The sequence below is a fragment of the Leptopilina boulardi genome, unplaced genomic scaffold (assembly GCF_019393585.1).
Source record: "Leptopilina boulardi isolate dan_hultmark-lab unplaced genomic scaffold, ZJU_Lbou_2.1 LbouV2_114, whole genome shotgun sequence".
Taxonomy (NCBI): Eukaryota; Metazoa; Arthropoda; class Insecta; order Hymenoptera; family Figitidae; genus Leptopilina; species Leptopilina boulardi.
The window spans coordinates 624,637-643,962 of NW_026137657.1; the positions used below are offsets into that span (position 1 = coordinate 624,637).

The window sequence follows — 19,326 nt, forward strand, 5'->3', positions numbered from 1 at the left end:
AAGAGTAGTATTGTCAGAAAATTTAATGAACTTATTATATTTCTCATCTTTGTGAAATTGTTCGGTTTTTTATGATTAGATTTTTTTTATATTTTCAAAAAATATTTATCGAAAAAAAAAAAGAAATTATAGGATTTAATTTTTGACAAAATTAATTTCTTTTTTTTTTCAAATATTATAAAAACAAAAATTAAAATAAAAAAATAAATGACATAATACAATGTATGTCAATTATAAATACAACTATCACGCGCCTATTAAACAAAGTAATAAAATCTTTTATAATCATTTTGAATTTACCAGAGATGTAATCAAGTTTTTCTATTAGGCTTTTAAGTTCTTGTAAGTTTCCTATTACATAATTTTTCAGACAGATACAATCTTCATTGAGCTCTTTTAGTTATTATATTTTATACATATGTTCATGTATACATTAAAATGTTGTCGACATTATAACACATGAATATATATATATATATGGGCGATTCCACGTGAAATTCACCTTCGTTAAATATATATCTTTTTTTTTATTTTTTGTAAAAAAAATATTACCAATTTTTTTTATACACCCAGAAAAATAGTATATTTGTCTTAGAGTCTAATAAATATTTATTTGATTCAAATAAATTTTTATTTGATTTAAATAAAAAAATTTATTTACGCTAAATAAATAGGGTAGTAGGCTCTGAGACAAATATAAGTTTATTTAACTCAAATATATTTTATTTGGTTTATATAAATAAACTAGTAGGCTCTGAGACAAATATACGTTTATTTAAATCAAATATATTTTATTTGCTTCAAATAAATAATTTCTCTTGGTGTAAAAAAAAGGGAAAAAACCAGATTTTTATAAATTCATATAACTAAAAAATTTGAACACTTATAAAAAATTAAAAAAATACGTAAATCTTTTTTTTTCTATAAAGAACGAAAGAAAATATATAAATATATATATATATTTATAATGTCATACACCCAGAAAAATGATTTATTTGAATCAAATAAAATATATTTGAGTTAAATAAATGTATATTTGTCTCAGAGCCTACTAACTTATTTATTTGGCGTAAATAAAAATTTTATTTGTCAGAAATAAATTTTTCTTTGGCTCAAATAAATTTTTTATTTCAATGAAATAAAATATATTTGCAACATATAAATGAGTTAGTAGGCTCGGAGACAAATATACCATTTCTCTGAGTGTAGGTAAATTTCACATGGAATCGCCCATATATTCAACACTATATAATGTACTACATATAGAGCTATATTAATAATATTCTTTATTTATGATGCGTGTATAGATGTTATACGAACTATAATAAAATCTTTACGAGAGTTTCATATATATTTTTTAATTTTCATTGTTTCTTTTCTCATATATTAATGTGGACCGATTTTGTAAGAGGAACTTAAAAGACTGCGTTTTCATAAGGATATAGCCCATTCATGACTACGGACGTGGATAATAAAAACTAACATGCTCTACTGGCTTTGTAAAAGGTGCTCGACTCAAGTTTAACTATATAGGTATACTTATGTTAATCGCAAAAACCGCGGAATATAAGAGACCGATCGTCAGTTATCGGTCGAAGAATAATCTTCATTCTTCAACAATGGAACGTTTCTTTCTTTCTTTTTTTTTTCTTTTTTTTTTTGATCGTGATTCTTTGTCTAAACCTTGATCTAAAACTTGTTGAATAAATGATTTATCACATTTTTCATATTCGACACGAATTTCTTCACAGTATTAACATTTTACTTTTCAAAATCAGTGTCACTGAAAAAAAAAAAATTATTTAATTAAAATAATCGATTACTTGATCAAATAAATGTTTAGTTGATGCAAAATAATTTTTAATTAAATAAACAAATTTTATTTAATAATTTGTTACAAATAATAAAATTTGATATAAATAATAATTATTTGATATGAATAATAAAATTTAATACGAATAATAAATTTGATACAAATAATAATAATGGAAATAATATAATAATTTAATACAATTTTGTTTAGAATCAAGTAACTGATTATTATCAAAAAAAAAATAATTTTTCTTTTTTCAGAACAAATCTGTTTATTTTTGCGATATATATAATGTATATTTCATCGAGAATATGTAAAATATGTAAATCGATTGAACGCTCATTTATCTTATATTGTTTATTATTAAAAATAATGAAAAATGTGAGTGTGTTTAGAATCTAGATCAAACTGATGAAATTTTGATTTATTTTCCCTGAATATGAGAAGAATATATATCTATATATAATGTCACAATCTAAAAAGTGAAATAAAGCGCTTCTTGAAAATTTATATATGGATTTTCACAGTGTGTGTATATTTATTAACATGATTTTTGCAATGCATCGATCACGACAAGAAACAGAATGACTACTTGTAAATTCATCAATTATTATTCGTAATATTCACTTAACGATAGTGTAAAATATGCATAAATCAAAATTCATTCTCTATATATAAGAAATATAAATTTGAAATTAATATTTCTATTCTTGATTTAAAAAAATTAGAATTATGTAAAATTTATATCAAACATTCATTATATATATTATTTAAAATTATATATTATTTCAACATCAAGAGAAATATTTTATTTCAAACAAATATAATATATTTGAGTTAAATAAACGTATATATTTGTCTAAGAGCTTAATAAATTTTTCCTTTTTAGAATTTCATAAAAATTTTATAAATTTTTCTAATTAATTGACAATTTTATTAGGAAATTGAAAAAATTAATACTCTATTTAGAACTGTTATTACTTTCACACACAAAAAAAACTAAGATAAGTATAAAAAAAGAAATAACAAAGAAAATTTTAATGACGCGACGCAGTAAAAAAGTTGTTTTTCCAAAATTAGAAGATTGAGTTGCTTTCAATTTAATTGGAAAAATATATACTCATTTATTAAAAGGAAAATGACGTCAATTTTAAAATGAAATTTGATTTTCAAATTGAACATTGCTTATACTGAAAAAAAAATTTATTTGATTCAAATAATTGGTTACTTGTCTATTATTAAATAAATATTCATTAAATAATTATTATTTAAGATGGTATTTGTCAAGTAACCGTTTAATTGAATCAAATATTTTTTTTTTTTAGGCACTGAGACATATTTTTATATGCTTCAAATAAATTTTATTTGTTTCAAATAAACGCCAATAAAATGGTTCTCTAGTTGTAAGACTTTAATTTAAATATTAATAAAACCGATGAGCAAAATAAAAAGAATAATTTTACAGACAAGAGGGAGAGAGAGAGAGAGTAAAATGTGATTCAAATTTAAAAACTACTTTCCCCTGTAATATCGATTTGCAGAAATCTCTCCTCATAAATTCATCAGGAAAAAAAAAAAGGATCAAAGGATGCAAATTTTCCATTTGAGAAAGGGTAACCTGACCTATAAGTTGTGTTGACAGATTTCCGCACGTTCTCTATAGAAAATTGCAATGAGCGCGCGAGATGATTATGAAAATACGTGCAACCAATATTGCCAAGTGTCACAGCAGTTTAAAATCAGCCGCCTTGTAATCAAAAGAGAGCTGCTCCTTTGAAATGTAGCAGGTAAAACTGACTCAGAAGGTCAGGATTCAATTTCGTAAACGTTTTCTATTGAATATCAAATATTCAATCTTATTATATTACAAATAATAATTGTAAAAACAATTCAACTCAAGTCTCGACATTTTAATTATATTCTTTTTTTTTGTCATATCAAAATATATAATTCTCCTTTTCAATTGTTTTCCATCTCTTTTTCATTAGCTTCCTTTTTTTTCTTCTACTTTTCATTATCTCCTTTTCATTAACTTCCAAATATTTTCATTTGCGTTTCATTCTTCATTCCTTTTCAATTATGAATTATTTTCCTCTTGTTCAAAATTTTATCTTCAAAATATATATATTTTGAAAGTAGCAATTTTTTTTATACAAGAAATTGATATGAGAAAAAAAAGAAAAGAAAACTAGAATACGCAGAGGTTTAGCACTCTGTTGGCATGTTCGATTGAAATGGCGCGAGAGTTGCGTAATTCTATTGTTTTTGTTTTTTCGATTTAGCCAATTCGAATAAGCTTGAAATTACGATCGCATCTCACCTGACGGTAGGGGTAGAGGGAGGGAGGGAGGGAGGGGGGGTCTTTATACACGCAATCGCCCACGCTAAGGCGATTCCACACGAGATCGAGTCAATCGAGTCGCATCCTTTTCTTTCTCATAGATGAAATCCTTGAAAACACCATGTAAAGGAGTATAGAAGAAGAAGAAGAAGAAGAAGATGATGAAGAAAAAAAAAAAACCTGTCTCCTCGACTTATAGCGATATCGTGATGCTGATTTGGTTGATTATGAATCTGAAGCAAGGTGAACAAACGATTACTTAACTACACCTGTTTGATGTCAGTTCTCATTAGTGGTTTTAAGAATTTAATTAATGACTCATTCTGCACAAATAATTTCTCACCAATGGTATATAAATAGGATAAAATACGATTTCTTTTACATTGAAAAAAAAATTGATTCAAATAATGACTATTATTAAATAAATATTTTATTTATATCAAATAATTATTATTTGCGATGGTATTTGTTTCAAATACAAAAATTAATAAATACAAATTTAATTCAAATAAAAATTATTTGGTTCAATGAAATATATCAAAGTAATCGAGTATTTGAATCGAATTTTTTTTTTTTTTTTGAATTTGCTTTTTTGGCAAATTCTTTTTTTATATTTGAAAATTTATATTAGACAACAAAATAATATGGTGGATAACAATAAAGAAATCCCTTGAGAATATAAAAAAGTTAAGGTATAGTTAAGAATTATGGGAGGGAACAGTGCGAACTTTGACTGTGTAATATCGAAAGTCATAAGGTGATTGACGATTGCATGTTATTACACGACACAACTTCCCACACGTGAATTTAATAATCTCCATAGATTGTAAATATCTTTCTAAACATCACAACTAATTTTTCTATCAATCCTTTACTGCGAAAAAATTAATGACCCCGTTTTATTTATTCCTAACAAAATTTTACATGAAATTTTGATTCGACACAAAAGGAGTTGAAGTATGTTAAAATTAAATTATCAATCGTAGACATTAGTTTACAATTAACATTATTATTTGTAATTTATTATTATTATTATTTATTTAATTATTTATTTAATTATTTATTTAATTATTTATTTAATTATTTATTAAATTGTTTATTAAATTGTTTATAATTAAAAAAATTCTAATTAAAAATTATTATCATAAACTGTTTTTATTAAAAATTTCTATAGGATCAAAATGGACATTATCTCCTTTTCACATTAATTGCAAATTTAATGTAAATTTTGATTAGAATTAAGCGATAACAATATTGTGTTGAGCTTATATATATACTATATATATATATATTATAGTCTGTTAATAAACAGACGTTTATTCAATGATCGATATAACAAACATTGAAGCAAATGTCCAACAGTTGCAAATTGCTTTTATCAATAAAGAGGCGCGACACGACTAATTGAATAGAATAATTCAATCAATCACACTCACTGAATTCCCCGTGAATTTATATAATATTATATTGATCGCTTTTAACTATTATGCGCGCAAAAGATTTATTGTAACGGTGAAAAAGGAAAATTTGTATATTTGATAACAAAATTTTACTATACGTGGGAATTACGTAAATTTGTATATATTTATGTGTGTGTGTGTATGTTTACACTCTACAGTGACATAGAGATACGCGAAAGCGAAAATCGAATCAACAATTTGTGTCCACTTTTACAATTGAATAATACGATACCTTAATCCAACGTGCATTAATTCTTGGAGGATAAATCATTTTGATAAACTGCAAATTACTAATGTTATGTCGGAAGAACTTACTAAATAAACAATATTATCGAATTATTATTTATTAAATTTAAATAAATTTTATGAAAATACTTTTTCTAATATTTGTTCAGTATTTTATTATTATAAATTGTTATATAATTATAATAGAATTAATTTATTATAACAATGTAATTAATTAAAATTGTCATAATTAAGAATTTATTAATTATTGTAAAAAATTATGTTTCATTAATTAAATTAAATATTAATTTATTTAAAAATTATGTTTTTTTTTATATATATTTTACACTGAAAAAAGAATTTGGTATTGACAACCAAACGTTTGGTTGTTGTCCTAACTAAAGTTTGATTGGGACAACAAAAATTTTGTTGATTCAACAAAAAAAATTTTGGTTGCTTAAATACCAACCAAACGTTTGGTTGTTAATGCCAAACTTTTTTTTACAGTGTATTTTACATATTTCATTATTTCAATGATATTTTTTTATTATTTTTATTTTTATTATATTTTTATTATATTTTGATTATTTTTTATTTCATATTATTTTTTTTATTATTTATTTTATCTCACTGTATTTTATTACTTCATTTATTATATTTCAATTGTTGAACGTCTAATTATTAAAAGATTAACATTGTCTAACGTCAATTTACTTGATTCCCGCGAATTATTTCACAAGAATTTCTGGTATGATCAATTAAAATTCCAGAATCCAATTTCCAATCATCTATAGTGAATAAACTAAATTGTATTTTCTCGATACAGTCGCTGACTTAAAAGTAGTTTCAGTCATCAATCACTTATTTATTGCGAAGTAGCTGTGAAGTGAGAGATTCACGCTTCTCGCGAAATTTTATCACAATTGTTATTGATTTCTCATTTTCATCGAGATGGAGTGTCAGGTGTGTCTAAATACAATAAAAAAAAAAAAAAAAAAATTTTTTCTTTCTCTTGATTCTTAAGAATCTGCAAACCCTTTTTTTCCTATACATATAAAAAAGTTTCACAATAATTAACTAATTAAAAAAGTTTCAATATGAGAGAGAATGAAAAAAATAGACACGTCAAATTTCTTCGAAACATTCGAGTTTTAGAATAAATGCACCTGTTAAAAAAAAGTAATATTAAATTCTATATAGTAAAGCTTGACAATCTGCAATAGGGGAAATGTATATTTTACGACCTTCAAAGGCCATAATGGAAGATTGAAGTGCAACTCATCAATAAATGTCCTTTAAAGACTCAATTTCCTTAATGTAATTCGATGACGATTTAAGAGCAAGAAATCCATTTGAAACCTTCGGTTACGTATTTTATTTGAAAGAAGCAGAAATAATATTAAAAAATAAAGAAGAAGAAAAAATATTCTCCAATTGAATGAAAAAATTTGTAATTATTGAATATTTTTTAAAAGAAAACAATTTTCTGTATTATCGATTGATGTTTAATAATAAAATTCTTTTATATCCGGTTTGATAATAATAAAACAATATTAATTTTCTTTTTAATTAATTATTGTATAATTAGATTTAAACATTTACTAATTATTTTTTTAAATCCATGAAAAAATAAAATTGTTAATTTTTATTCCAAAATAATGAGTGTAATACGTAACGATTATTTTTAATTTCAACTTGTCTCATCCAATCAATATAGTTAACAAGACAACTAAACTGAACGACTATATAGGAATTACAATATAGAATACTCGCAATTGTGTTACTTATATACGATTGTGTGCGAATTATACACCAGGGATAAACTAACGTGTTAATGTATCGATATTGCCCATAAAAGAGAAATATTATATGAAAGTCGGGGGTTTTTTTTTTTTTTGCAATACTGATCACCATATTTAAAACAAAATAAGAAATAACAAATCACAAAGAGACGGGTTTATTACTGTTTCGATTTTAATGTAAGTACTGACTGTCAAGATTAGATCGAGATTCAATAAAATTTAAATGAATCAGTATAAATACTATTTAATACTAAAGAAACGATTCTGTTATAATTATTCCTAAATTGCTTTAAAAAAAATAATGATTATTGAAATTTTTTTTTCCATTAAACAGAATTTATATTTACCAAATTCCAATTAACTAATTTAACTTTTTTTCTTTAACCAAATTTTAATTTACCTAAATAGAAATTTGGCTAAATAAAAGTTTAGCTAAATAGAAATTTGGCTAAATAAAAGTTTAGCTAAATCGAAATTCGGCTAAATAAAAGTTCAGCTAAATAGAAATTAAGACAAACAGAAACTTGGTTGAATAAAAATTTAGCTAAATTTAAATTCGGCTAAATGAAGGTTTGAGTAATTATATGACAACTTCTTACTTAACAGTATTATTTATTTAGCCAAAAATCCATGTAATTGAATTTTTATTAAGTCACTAATCCATTTAACAGAATTTTTGTTTATCTAACTCCATTTATAACTATTTCAATAGAATTTTTCTTTAATCAAATACTTCCTCTATGAAAAAAAACAATAAATTCAAATTTATTTAAATTTTAATTTAGCCAAATAGAAAATTGGCTAAATAAAAATTTAGCTGACTTTAAATTTGGCTAAATGAAGGTTTGAAAAAACACAAGGATTAGAAAGTTAAATTTTTGCCAATTTCCAATTAACGTTTTTTTTATTTAGCCAAAAATCCATTTAATTTAATTTTTATTTAAACAGTAATCCATTTACCAGAATTTTTATTTAACCGAATGTTTGAAAATCTATATTTTTCTTTCATCAAATCACTATTTAACTATATCGTTTAGTGAAAATAATTGCTAAAAATTGAGTCAAAAATTGATTAAATAGAAATTGTCAAATGGTAAATAAATATTAATGAATGAAAAATTAATTTATTTAAAAAAATATATAATTATCACTAAAAAGTAATTGATTTGAAAAAAAATCGAATCTCATTGATTTAATGAAAATGGTTACTGCATAAAATAGTAAACAACTTGACACTATTTAATTATGGCTTCTATAATTAATTTAGAATCGCAGAGACCAACAATTATAAGACTGCTCAAGTGGCAAAAGTAAATGTCTCGAGACGTGATTAGAGTCTAGTGTCATAATAACATCGAGAGGGATTTTTCGCGTATTTCTCATGTATAAAGAAGTAAAGGACCGCGCGCGAGAATAGAAGATGTTACTCCAGTTGCAATGTTGTATCACTTTCACTAACCCCGGTTTTTGCGTTGGGTTTTGCCCTCCCACGAGAGTCTCTCTCTCATCTCTCATAGATTTCCTCCCCTCCCTATTCGAGTAGGTCGTGAGGTCGTTTTCTTATGGTATGCTTATGGGCTCCCCCCCCCATCCACAATGAGGACCAAGAGACCGAAGAGAAACACGATACAAAATCCCATCTCATCGGCATAGATTGAAGATGGAAGGAGGATCAAGGATGATGGTGTGTGGATGAGCAAGCATCCCCGGAGAGACAATGGTGGGGCACACGGACCTTCCTTTACTGGGGTGCCTTGCTTACTTGCTTGCTAACCAGGGGTATAAATTGTTAGCACGACACCTCCACCATCAGTCACCTTCTGACTTACTTAGATTTCAGTTTCAGTCCTGACTCAGGGATCAAAAGTTAGGTGAGTCCTTGTGTCATGGATTAAAAAGAAACTCGAGTTGGATGTGTCGTTTTACCCCTTAACAAAAAAAAAAAAAAATCGGTGTTTTCATTTACTCGTGATACGTGAAGTGTATTTTTCATTTTCTTTTAGGATTAAAATAAAGTTCTATTGTGTATGCTAAATGGGTATATAATTTTTTTTTTTTTTCCCAAAGTCCAGTGACTGCGATAATTTTTGATTTTCATTGCTGTGCATCAATGAAGAGGAACTGTATCGAATTTTTGGAAAATAGCCAAAATCTTTTAAAAATCTGTAATCAGTTTTGTCTCTTATCTCCGTAAAGGATTGATTTATCACTTGCAGGAAAGGGAAATTTTTAAATATAAATTTTCGTATTAACTATCCTTTTTGGTCTCAAAAAAGTGTTTTTCGAACTTAAAGGGTAGAGTAAAAATTGTAATTTGTTTTATGAATCTCAATTATTTCATTGAATTAAAGTATTTTTTTTAATAAAAAAAAATTGAAGGTTACAAGTAATCAGTATTACGATAATTTCAATAAGAAACTTTGACTATTCTCACTTTTACTTGTAAATTACACCATTTCTCTTATAATCACAGATTGTTTTCGATCTCAGTGAGAAACCACAAAAGTTAACAATATCGTTGTCACTGTCAATGACATGAGATTACAATCGAAATGATGGAAAAATATATTTTTTTTTTAAATAAATAATAATAATAAAATATCAACTATCATTTTTTTTTTATAATTTTAGAATAAAAATTTAAGGAGGACAGCAGCAACAAACATGCGGCTGTGTTTGTTGTGGATGGGTGAGTAACAAATTTTAATTTATTTAAATGTAAAAATCACAATTACTATAAACAATTAGAAAGAAAGAACTTTGAAATAACAATAGAATTACTAACTTGCAAATAACTAATTCTAAAATTTCTTTTCGAAAAAAATCCAATCCTTTAAATAATAATTAATTCATTATTATTAACAGAAAAAATTTTTATAAATTATTTTACTGAATAATTTTTAAAAAAATTCTTCTCATTTTTGCAAAAACAAAATACAGTTTTAAAAAAAACTGAAATATGAAAAATTAAAAGGATAAATCTTTTCTTTTTGTGAACAAGACTTCGAGGTTGTAATGGATTATCTTATCTAATATCACAAACACAATAACGATTACTGTATACAAATGGCCTTTGGCACAGTAATTCAAAGGAATTAAACTAAGAAATGCGTATAAAAATAATAGTAATAATAAAAGAAAAAGAATTTTCTTTTCTGAATCAATACTACATTGAATAAATTATATAATGATTCAGTGAATCACATATTTGTCGTCTCTCGATTGAAGAGAGAAAAAAAATTGGAAAAAACTTATTAAAATCGCGAATGAAAGAGAAAAATTTCAAACAATAGTAAATCAAAGGACAAAATTAAATTACAATATCAAAAGTATATAAAAGTAAATTGAAATTCTTTGTCCATCGAAGTAAATAATTGAAATACAATATTAAAAAATAAAAATTATTTATAATAACACAAAACATTCATTTGCCAAAAATTTTAATATTATTACTTTAATAAAATTATTAATAAAATAATAATAAATAAATTTTTTTTTTTTCGAATATGAATAATTTCTCTATGAAATTTTGTAACTACACGACCCGGAGTTTAATTAAAAAATCGAGCAAAATCTTTTGTATAGAATCGAAATTTCGACAAGGGCCTCGAGTTGATTACAATTTTTCGTAACTTCCTTCCTAATTAAAATAAATTGAAGATAAGTTACACAGGTTTTTGCACAGTGGCATTGTTCAAAGATTTTTTACACTATGTATTCGTTTACGGTTTAAGCCTATCCCCCCATTTAAAATAAAGGTCAAGTGTATGCAGTAAGTTGTTGTGCAATTATACACTCATTACTAATTTACGGGTCTGTTGCACGTTCGGGTTAGATTCCGATTGTACAAAAGAAGGTATAATATCATCTTATCATCAAAAATTCTCCGATTACATACGTTGATTATAAATGATTTTTTTTCAGATATAATAATCTTTTTTCAAATTTACATGTGTTTAATCTTTTGTTCATAACAACAAATCATTTAGCACTTTACAATTATTTACGATAAAAAAAAATTTATTTAATTCAAATATACTCGATAACTTGACTATTATCAAATAAATATTTACTTGAACCAAATAATTTTTATTTGAATTAAATAAACTGTATTTGAAATAATAATTTCTTTATTTAAAACAAATACAATCTCAAATAATAATTATTTGATACAAATAAATATTTATTTAATAATAGTCAAGTAACCGATTATTTGAATCAAATAAATTTTTTTTTCAGTGTACAATTGCTAAGGTAACGATTGCTTCGGTAACTGTTACCATGGTAACCATACTATTGTACGACAGACGGATTAGCAAAAATTTTTATTTAATTATATAATTAAAAACAATTGTATTATTTGATTAATTTTTTTTAATTAGCCAAAAAGTAACAATAAATTTATTCAATTAAAATAATTTATTTACTATTGCTATTTTTATTCTGAAATTTTTTTTTTATGATGAAAAAAGGTGTTAAATTAGGAATAAAATAGTTAAAAGTTCAAATAAACAACAATTCGCACAAGAAATGCAAAAGATGTAATAGTTGGCACGCAAGTTGACTGATCGCAAATAAACGTGCGTGTGAATCTCACACTAGAATTGAAATAGTTTGAAAAATGTCTGACATAACTTCCCGCTAATTAATTAGGTGCATTGTCGTGTATATGACACAAAGGGCGACAGATTTGGAATTCTCACACTCGGTTGAAGAGACGCGAGACATGATTGGAATATACGTATATAAATTTAAACAAACACACATCGAAAGAAAATAGTCGAGTACATTGAATTCTTGAAGATTACGAATCTCTTTCTTTCTCTCTCTTTCTATATATCTTGAGACTATTCTCTTTTGCAATGGTATAACACACTAAAGAAACGCTCGTCGAGATTCACACTAATTTCGTTTCCTCTGTTTCAGCCTCGCTGGCTATCGTCCATACAACTCTGGTAAGTTTACAAAACTAAATTTACAAAAGTTCTGCAACTTCCTACTTTTTTTTCTCTCTCTCTCTCTCTTTCGCCCCTTTTATTATTATGATAATTTATTCAAATATTTTTAAAACCTCTGAAATTCAAAGACTAAACGGTAATTTTAACCAAGATCGGAATTCATTTTATGCTGAAAAGTGAAAACTTCAAACGAGGAAGAAGATTTAAAAAGTTAATTATTTGAGAGAAAAACCAATTTGTTTAAAAATAGATTAGAATCAAACATTTTTTTTTTTTTTTTATAAAAATAAATGAACTATTTTGTATCTTATAAGAAAAAGCAATTTAAAATAATTTTTTTTTTCATTCGTCAATGAAATGTTAGTTGAATCCTTTCGTTATTAAGTCTAAAACTTTCAAGTGTATACAATTAATTTATAAAATAACAAGTGTAAGAGCGAAGATACAATGATGAGATTGTTCAAAACTTTTTCCAACTGAAAGGTCGCTGTCACCAGAGACATGTACTTACTTTGAGCTGTCTCAAAGCAAACCTGCAAATATTGTCGATGCTGAAACAACCTTTTGTTTATGAAAAATGTCAAAAGATCATTGCCAACGAGATAAATGCAAAAAAAAAAAAAAACTAAAAATAGACTTCAAATTACAATTAGATTTTAAATAACTCCACTTTAATACCACCTGCCTAATGGCATACTTCAAGAAATCTCTGACTCATCATCAATCAAGCACGAGTCACTCTTCAATCAAGATTCCTGTGCAACAGAACATCAATTTATTATTCTATGTTATTAGGCTCAAGAAGACGAAGGATATGACTATCCACGACCTAAAAATCCTCTGATACCAGGTGTACCAAGTGGGAACAAATCTCCATCTAATGGTGGAGGTTATCCAGGGTCAGGTCCTTCAAAGACAACTCCAGGAAGACCTCAAGGACCAGGTGAACCCAGCTCACCAGGTCAAGGACGACAGGAACCTGGTTATCCAGGTTCTGGAAGACCAAGTGGACCCAGCTTTCCAGGACAGAGTCCGCAGGGACCAAGTGGAGGATATCCAGGACAAGGAAGACCAAGCGGTCCTGCACAGGGCCCTCAAGGGCCAAGTTTTCCAGGACAAAGTCCTCAAGGACCTGGTGAAGGATATCCAGGACCTGGAAGACCGAGCGGACCAAGTTTTCCTGGCCAAGGACCAAGTGGACCTAGCTTTCCAGGACAGAGTCCGCAGGGTCCTAGTGGTGGCTATCCAGGACAAGGAAGACCAAGTGGTCCTAGTTTCCCTGGACAAAGTCCACAAGGACCCAGCTTTCCAGGACAAAGTCCGCAAGGACCTAGTGGTGGATATCCAGGACCTGGAAGACCAAGTGGTCCCAGTTTTCCTGGACAGAGCCCGCAAGGACCAAGTGGACCCAGTTACCCAGGACAGAGTCCTCAAGGACCTAGTGGAGGAGGATATCCAGGACAAGGAAGACCAAGTGGTCCTAGTTTCCCTGGACAAAGTCCACAAGGACCCAGCTTTCCTGGACAAAGCCCTCAAGGACCTAGTGGAGGATATCCAGGACCAGGAAGACCAAGTGGTCCAAGTTTTCCCGGACAGAGTCCGCAAGGACCAAGTGGCCCCAGTTTCCCAGGACAGAGTCCTCAGGGACCAAGTGGAGGATATCCAGGACCTGGAAGACCGAGTGGACCAAGCTTTCCAACACAAGGACCAAGTGGTCCCAGTTTTCCTGGACAGAGCCCTCAAGGACCAAGTAGACCCAGTTTCCCAGGTCAGAGTCCTCAAGGACCTAGTGATGGATATCCAGGACCTGGAAGACCAAGTGGACCCAGCTTCCCTGGACAAAGTTCTCAAGGACCAAATGGACCAAGCTTCCCTGGACAGAGCCCTCAGGGACCTAGTGGAGGAGGATATCCCGGACAAGGAAGACCTAGTGGACCCAGTTTTCCAGGACAGAGCCCTCAGGGACCTAGTGATGGATACCCAGGTCCTGGAAGGCCAAGTGGACCTAGCTTTCCACCTCAAGGACCAAGCGGTCCTAGTTTTCCAGGGCAGGGTCCTCAGAGACCTAGCGGACCCAGTTTTCCGGGACAGAGCCCTCAAGGACCTAGTGGAGGATATCCAGGACCTGGAAGACCTACTGGACCAAGTTTTCCTGGACAGAGTCCTCAAGGACCAAGTGGACCAAGCTTTCCTGGACAGAGCCCTCAAGGACCGAGTGGAGGATATCCAGGACCTGGTAGACCTAGTGGACCTAGTTCCCCAGGGCAAAGTCCGCAGGGACCAAGTGGTGGATATCCAGGCCCTGGAAGACCAACAGGACCTGGATTTCCAGGACAAAGTCCGCAATCACCAAGTAGACCAAGTTTTCCAGGACAAACTCCTCAGGGTCCTACTGGAGGAGGATATCCAGAACCTGGAAGACCTGGACAGAGTCCATCAGGACCGAGTTTTCCAGGTCAAGGACCGCAGGGACCAAGTGGTAATGGCTATCCAGGATCTTCAAGACCAGGTGGTCAACGACCAGTAAGCACTTGATGTTAAATTATATTTTGATCGTTTTATATTTTATTGGACATGTTGGAAAATTGAATATATAAAATTTCAGTCATCTCCTGGATCGAGTGGCTCAGACACGTTTGAAGGATATCCTAAAGAAAGACCATCAGTACCTTTTCCATCTTCACCAGGAACAGGTGACAAACCAAGCGGAGGATATCCTTCTTCACCTGGTACTACTAAACAGCCAGGTTATCCTGGAAATGGAAGGCCTTCTACTTCATTTCCAAGTGGAGAACGGCCCGGTTCTGGTTTTCCAAGTACTGGAACTGGATCTCAAGGCTAGTCTAATATTTTATTGTTTTCCAAATCAAAATTGAGAAAAAAGGGTAAAAGTTAAGATACTGCTATTGATTTATGATTTTTAGGTTATCCTGGACAATCTGGTAGACCTGGTCAATCTGATCAGTCTGGAGGATACCCGTCAAGTGGAACTAAAACGCCAGGATCAGGCTATCCAAGTAGTCGACCCTCGACTCCATTTCCCAGTGTTGATAGACCAGGAACAAGTGGTTCTGGATCTCAAGGTACAAGTACAACATTTACAATACCTTAAACTGAACCGTTCAGCAAAAAAAATGAGGAATATTTTTTATTAAATATTAATTTGTGATTTTTTTTTGTTGATCATAAGGTTATCCTAGCCAACCTGGAAGACCTAGTCAACCTGGAGGATATCCATCAGGTGGTACTGGATCACAAGGATCAGGATACCCAAGTGGACGACCATCAACTTCGTTTCCAGGTGAAGATAGACCAGGCTCAGGAGGATTTCCATCAACACCTTCTGGTGGTTCAACTGACGGAAGTGGAGGCCCAGGTACTTATGACAAATTTTATGAAATAATCAGTTTGAAAAAAGTTTTTTAATCATAATAAGTGAAGTAACAAAAAAATGATCTATAAACGAAATGTTTCTCAGGTTATCCTGGTAAACCTGGGCAACGACCTGGTCAATCTGGAGGATATCCAAGTGGCGGAAGTGGAACTAAGACTCCATTCCCAGGTGGAGAAAGACCCGGATCTGGAGGATATCCAGGATCTGGACCCAGCAGTCAACCTGGCGGACAATATCCAAGTGGAGGACCCGGATCAGGAGGATATCCTGGACCTGGACCAAGCTCTCAACCTGGTGGACAATTTCCAGGAGGAGAGAGACCAGGATCCGGAGGATATCCAGGTTCTGGACCAAGCAGTCAACCAGGCGGACAATTTCCAGGAGGAGAAAGACCTGGATCAGGTGGATATCCTGGATCGAGTGGTCAACCTGGTGGACAATTTCCAGGTTCTGACAGACCTGGATCAGGATCAAGTGGTCAACCAGGTGGACAATTTCCAGGGGGAGGTCCTGGTGGCAGTTTTCCTGGCGGTTCATCAGGTGGACATGGTGACGATGGAACATACAATGAAGGAGATTACTCAGCAATACCTGGTGAACCTGGTCAGGATTATCCTATTTATGCTGATATTCCTCAAACTAGTTTCAGCTGTGATTCCCAACAATTCCCCGGATATTACGCTGATGTTGATACTCAATGTCAAGTCTTCCATATATGCCACAACAATCAAACGTACGACTTCCTCTGTCCTAATGGAACTATCTTTAATCAAGAATACTTTGTTTGCGTGTGGTGGAATCAATTCGATTGCAATTCAGCTCCAGGCTTGTATTACTTGAATGAAAATCTTTACGATTATACAATAATGGGACCCCAAGGACCAATGGGACCACTTGGTCCTCAAGGCCCAGGTGGACAAGGACCGAGAGGACCTGATTTTCCTGGACAAGGTCCTCAAGGACCAAATGGACCAGCATCACCCGGACAAGGACCAAGTGGAACATATCCGGGTTCAGGAAGACCAGGACAAGGTCCTCAAGGTCCTAGTGGACCCAGTTTTCCAGGTCAAGGTCCGCAAGGACCAAGCGGACCTAGTTTCCCAGGACAAGGCCCTCAAGGCCCTAGTGGATATCCAGGACAAGGAAGACCAAGTGGACCTGGTTTTCCAGGACAGAGTCCTCAAGGACCAAGTGGACCAAGTTTCCCAGGACAAAGTCCTCAAGGACCTAGTGGATATCCAGGACAAGGAAGGCCCTCAGGACCTAGTTTTCCAGGTCAAAGTCCGCAGGGACCAAGTGGACCTAGTTTCCCAGGACAAGGTCCACAAGGACCAAGTGGACCCAGTTTCCCAGGACAGAGTCCGCAAGGTCCTCAAAGACCAAGCGGTCCTGGTTATCTCACACCTCTTCCAGGACAAAGTCCTCAGGGACCCGGTAGTTATCCTGGACAAAGACCACAAAGTCCAAGTAGTCCTGGACAACGACCAAGTTACCCTGGACAGGGTCCACAAGGACCAGATTCTCCTTTCCCACCTGAGGGACCAGCAAAACCAGATCGTGAATATTTACCGCCACTCGCTGGCTAATTATTATTGGCCATTTTTAACAAATACTAAATTCAATCACATCTCGACCTCATCTAACTTCAATTATTTCATTCTGGACAACAAAATTTTCATGATACTTTTATCATGCGCGGATATTTTATTCTTTAGAAGATATTCCTGACTCGAGGAAATCGATAAAATTCTACAATTGTAGTGGAAATTATTTTTTTTTTTTTTTTTGCGAATCCCCACCATCGTTGGTGCCGGATGTGTAAATACGAGCCTCTCCTACCAAGTAAGTTAAGTGTTAAGCAACTCAAATGTCGTTCATTGACGATATCAGTTAGATAAATATAATTGTTTTCTATTTACATAAGACAATTCGTCCGAATTTGAAGCTATCAGTATTTTTTAGTTTTCTTTCATTTTGAACCCTTTAACAAATTACAATTTTGTTTCAAATGTAAAATTTTTTTTTTTTTTATGAAAAGTTGAAAATTTATTTATTCACTTATTGAATATTTAATGAAGTTACCATTAATGAATAATAGGCACCAATTAATTTTCAAATGTTTAGAAAATGAAAAGTCATTTTTCGACTATCTACAAAAGCATCGTGCCTAAATTCTGCTAAGTGCGTTATTTATAATATTAACATTTTTCCTATATCTTAGTTGAATTACAGAAGAATTTGTCAAGTGTCATAGATTAATTCCATAAATAAGAAACTTGGAAACTTAAAAAGATTTCATGTTATTATTAGAGAACAGAATTTTTATTTTAGATTCATTTTATTATTTTATATGATACGAATTGTGAAAATTGAATCAATTATTATTGAACCAAGTATTTCACTATAATTGTCAAATAAATTTTACATAATATGTAAAATTCATTTGAAATGATGCTCATTTTAAGAAAGAGTTTCGATGTAAATTCTACAAAATTAAAAAAATTGAGTAAAAAAAAAAACAAACTTTTCGTTGTGTTTTGAGCGGTTTTTTTTTTGCGCCTCGCTCAATAATATTAGCAGATTTTTCTATAATAAAATGACAGTAATCATAATCTATCTATTTTTTTTATAACAATGGTTTGTGACTCCTTCGTGGGATGCCATTATGTATATTTTATACGCGAAATAAAGGAAACACCTTTGCAAATAATCAGTTTATTAACTTACTTAAGAAATCCTTTAACACATATATTTCCACATTATTCCTTTCCCTCTGGTCTTATTATTATAATTAGTCATTTCAGGCGTGTATATACACCCTGAAAGATATAAAGTTACATTGATGTTCATATTACACTGAATCTCATTATTCTAATAAAAAAAAAAAAAAAATTCCCATAAATTTTGTAACAATTTGACTGCTGTCGTGTAAAGCTTCTCTATGGTATTTTAATTTAATTTAATTCGATTTAATTCAATTTTCTATATATATATATATATATATATATACAGAAAACTAATTTTCCATATACATGAATAATTCATATATAACTCAAAAACCGCAAAATTCTATAAGGTAATCGTAATCTTAGATATTCATTGCATCAAGTCTATTACATCTGTCATTTTTATCTCAAAAAATATATGTAGAAAAAAAATTTATAATTGGAGAAATCAAGGGAAGAACTATAGTGATTTTTTGTATAGTCTGACTAGCAAATTGTTAATCATTAAGTAATACTCAAACATTTCAAATGGTAATTGGACAAATTGCAATATTAATTTCCATTTAAAATTTGTTTTTTCCTTCCCAATTAATTTAATTTATTAATT

At 30.4% G+C, this 19,326-nt stretch overlaps 1 protein-coding gene across 1 annotated transcript; it reads left to right on the forward strand.

The window, feature by feature from the left end:
* Positions 1–9,396: 9,396 nt before the first annotated feature.
* LOC127282028 (collagen alpha-5(IV) chain-like) lies at positions 9,397–18,703 on the forward strand. Its single transcript, XM_051306101.1, has 8 exons — positions 9,397–9,512; positions 10,273–10,330; positions 12,568–12,596; positions 13,395–15,122; positions 15,205–15,436; positions 15,524–15,682; positions 15,790–15,975; positions 16,078–18,703. Exons 2-8 carry the CDS (start codon positions 10,306–10,308, stop codon positions 17,577–17,579), a joined length of 3,861 nt encoding a protein of 1,286 aa, XP_051162058.1. The 5' UTR covers positions 9,397–9,512; positions 10,273–10,305; the 3' UTR covers positions 17,580–18,703.
* Positions 18,704–19,326: the final 623 nt, after the last annotated feature.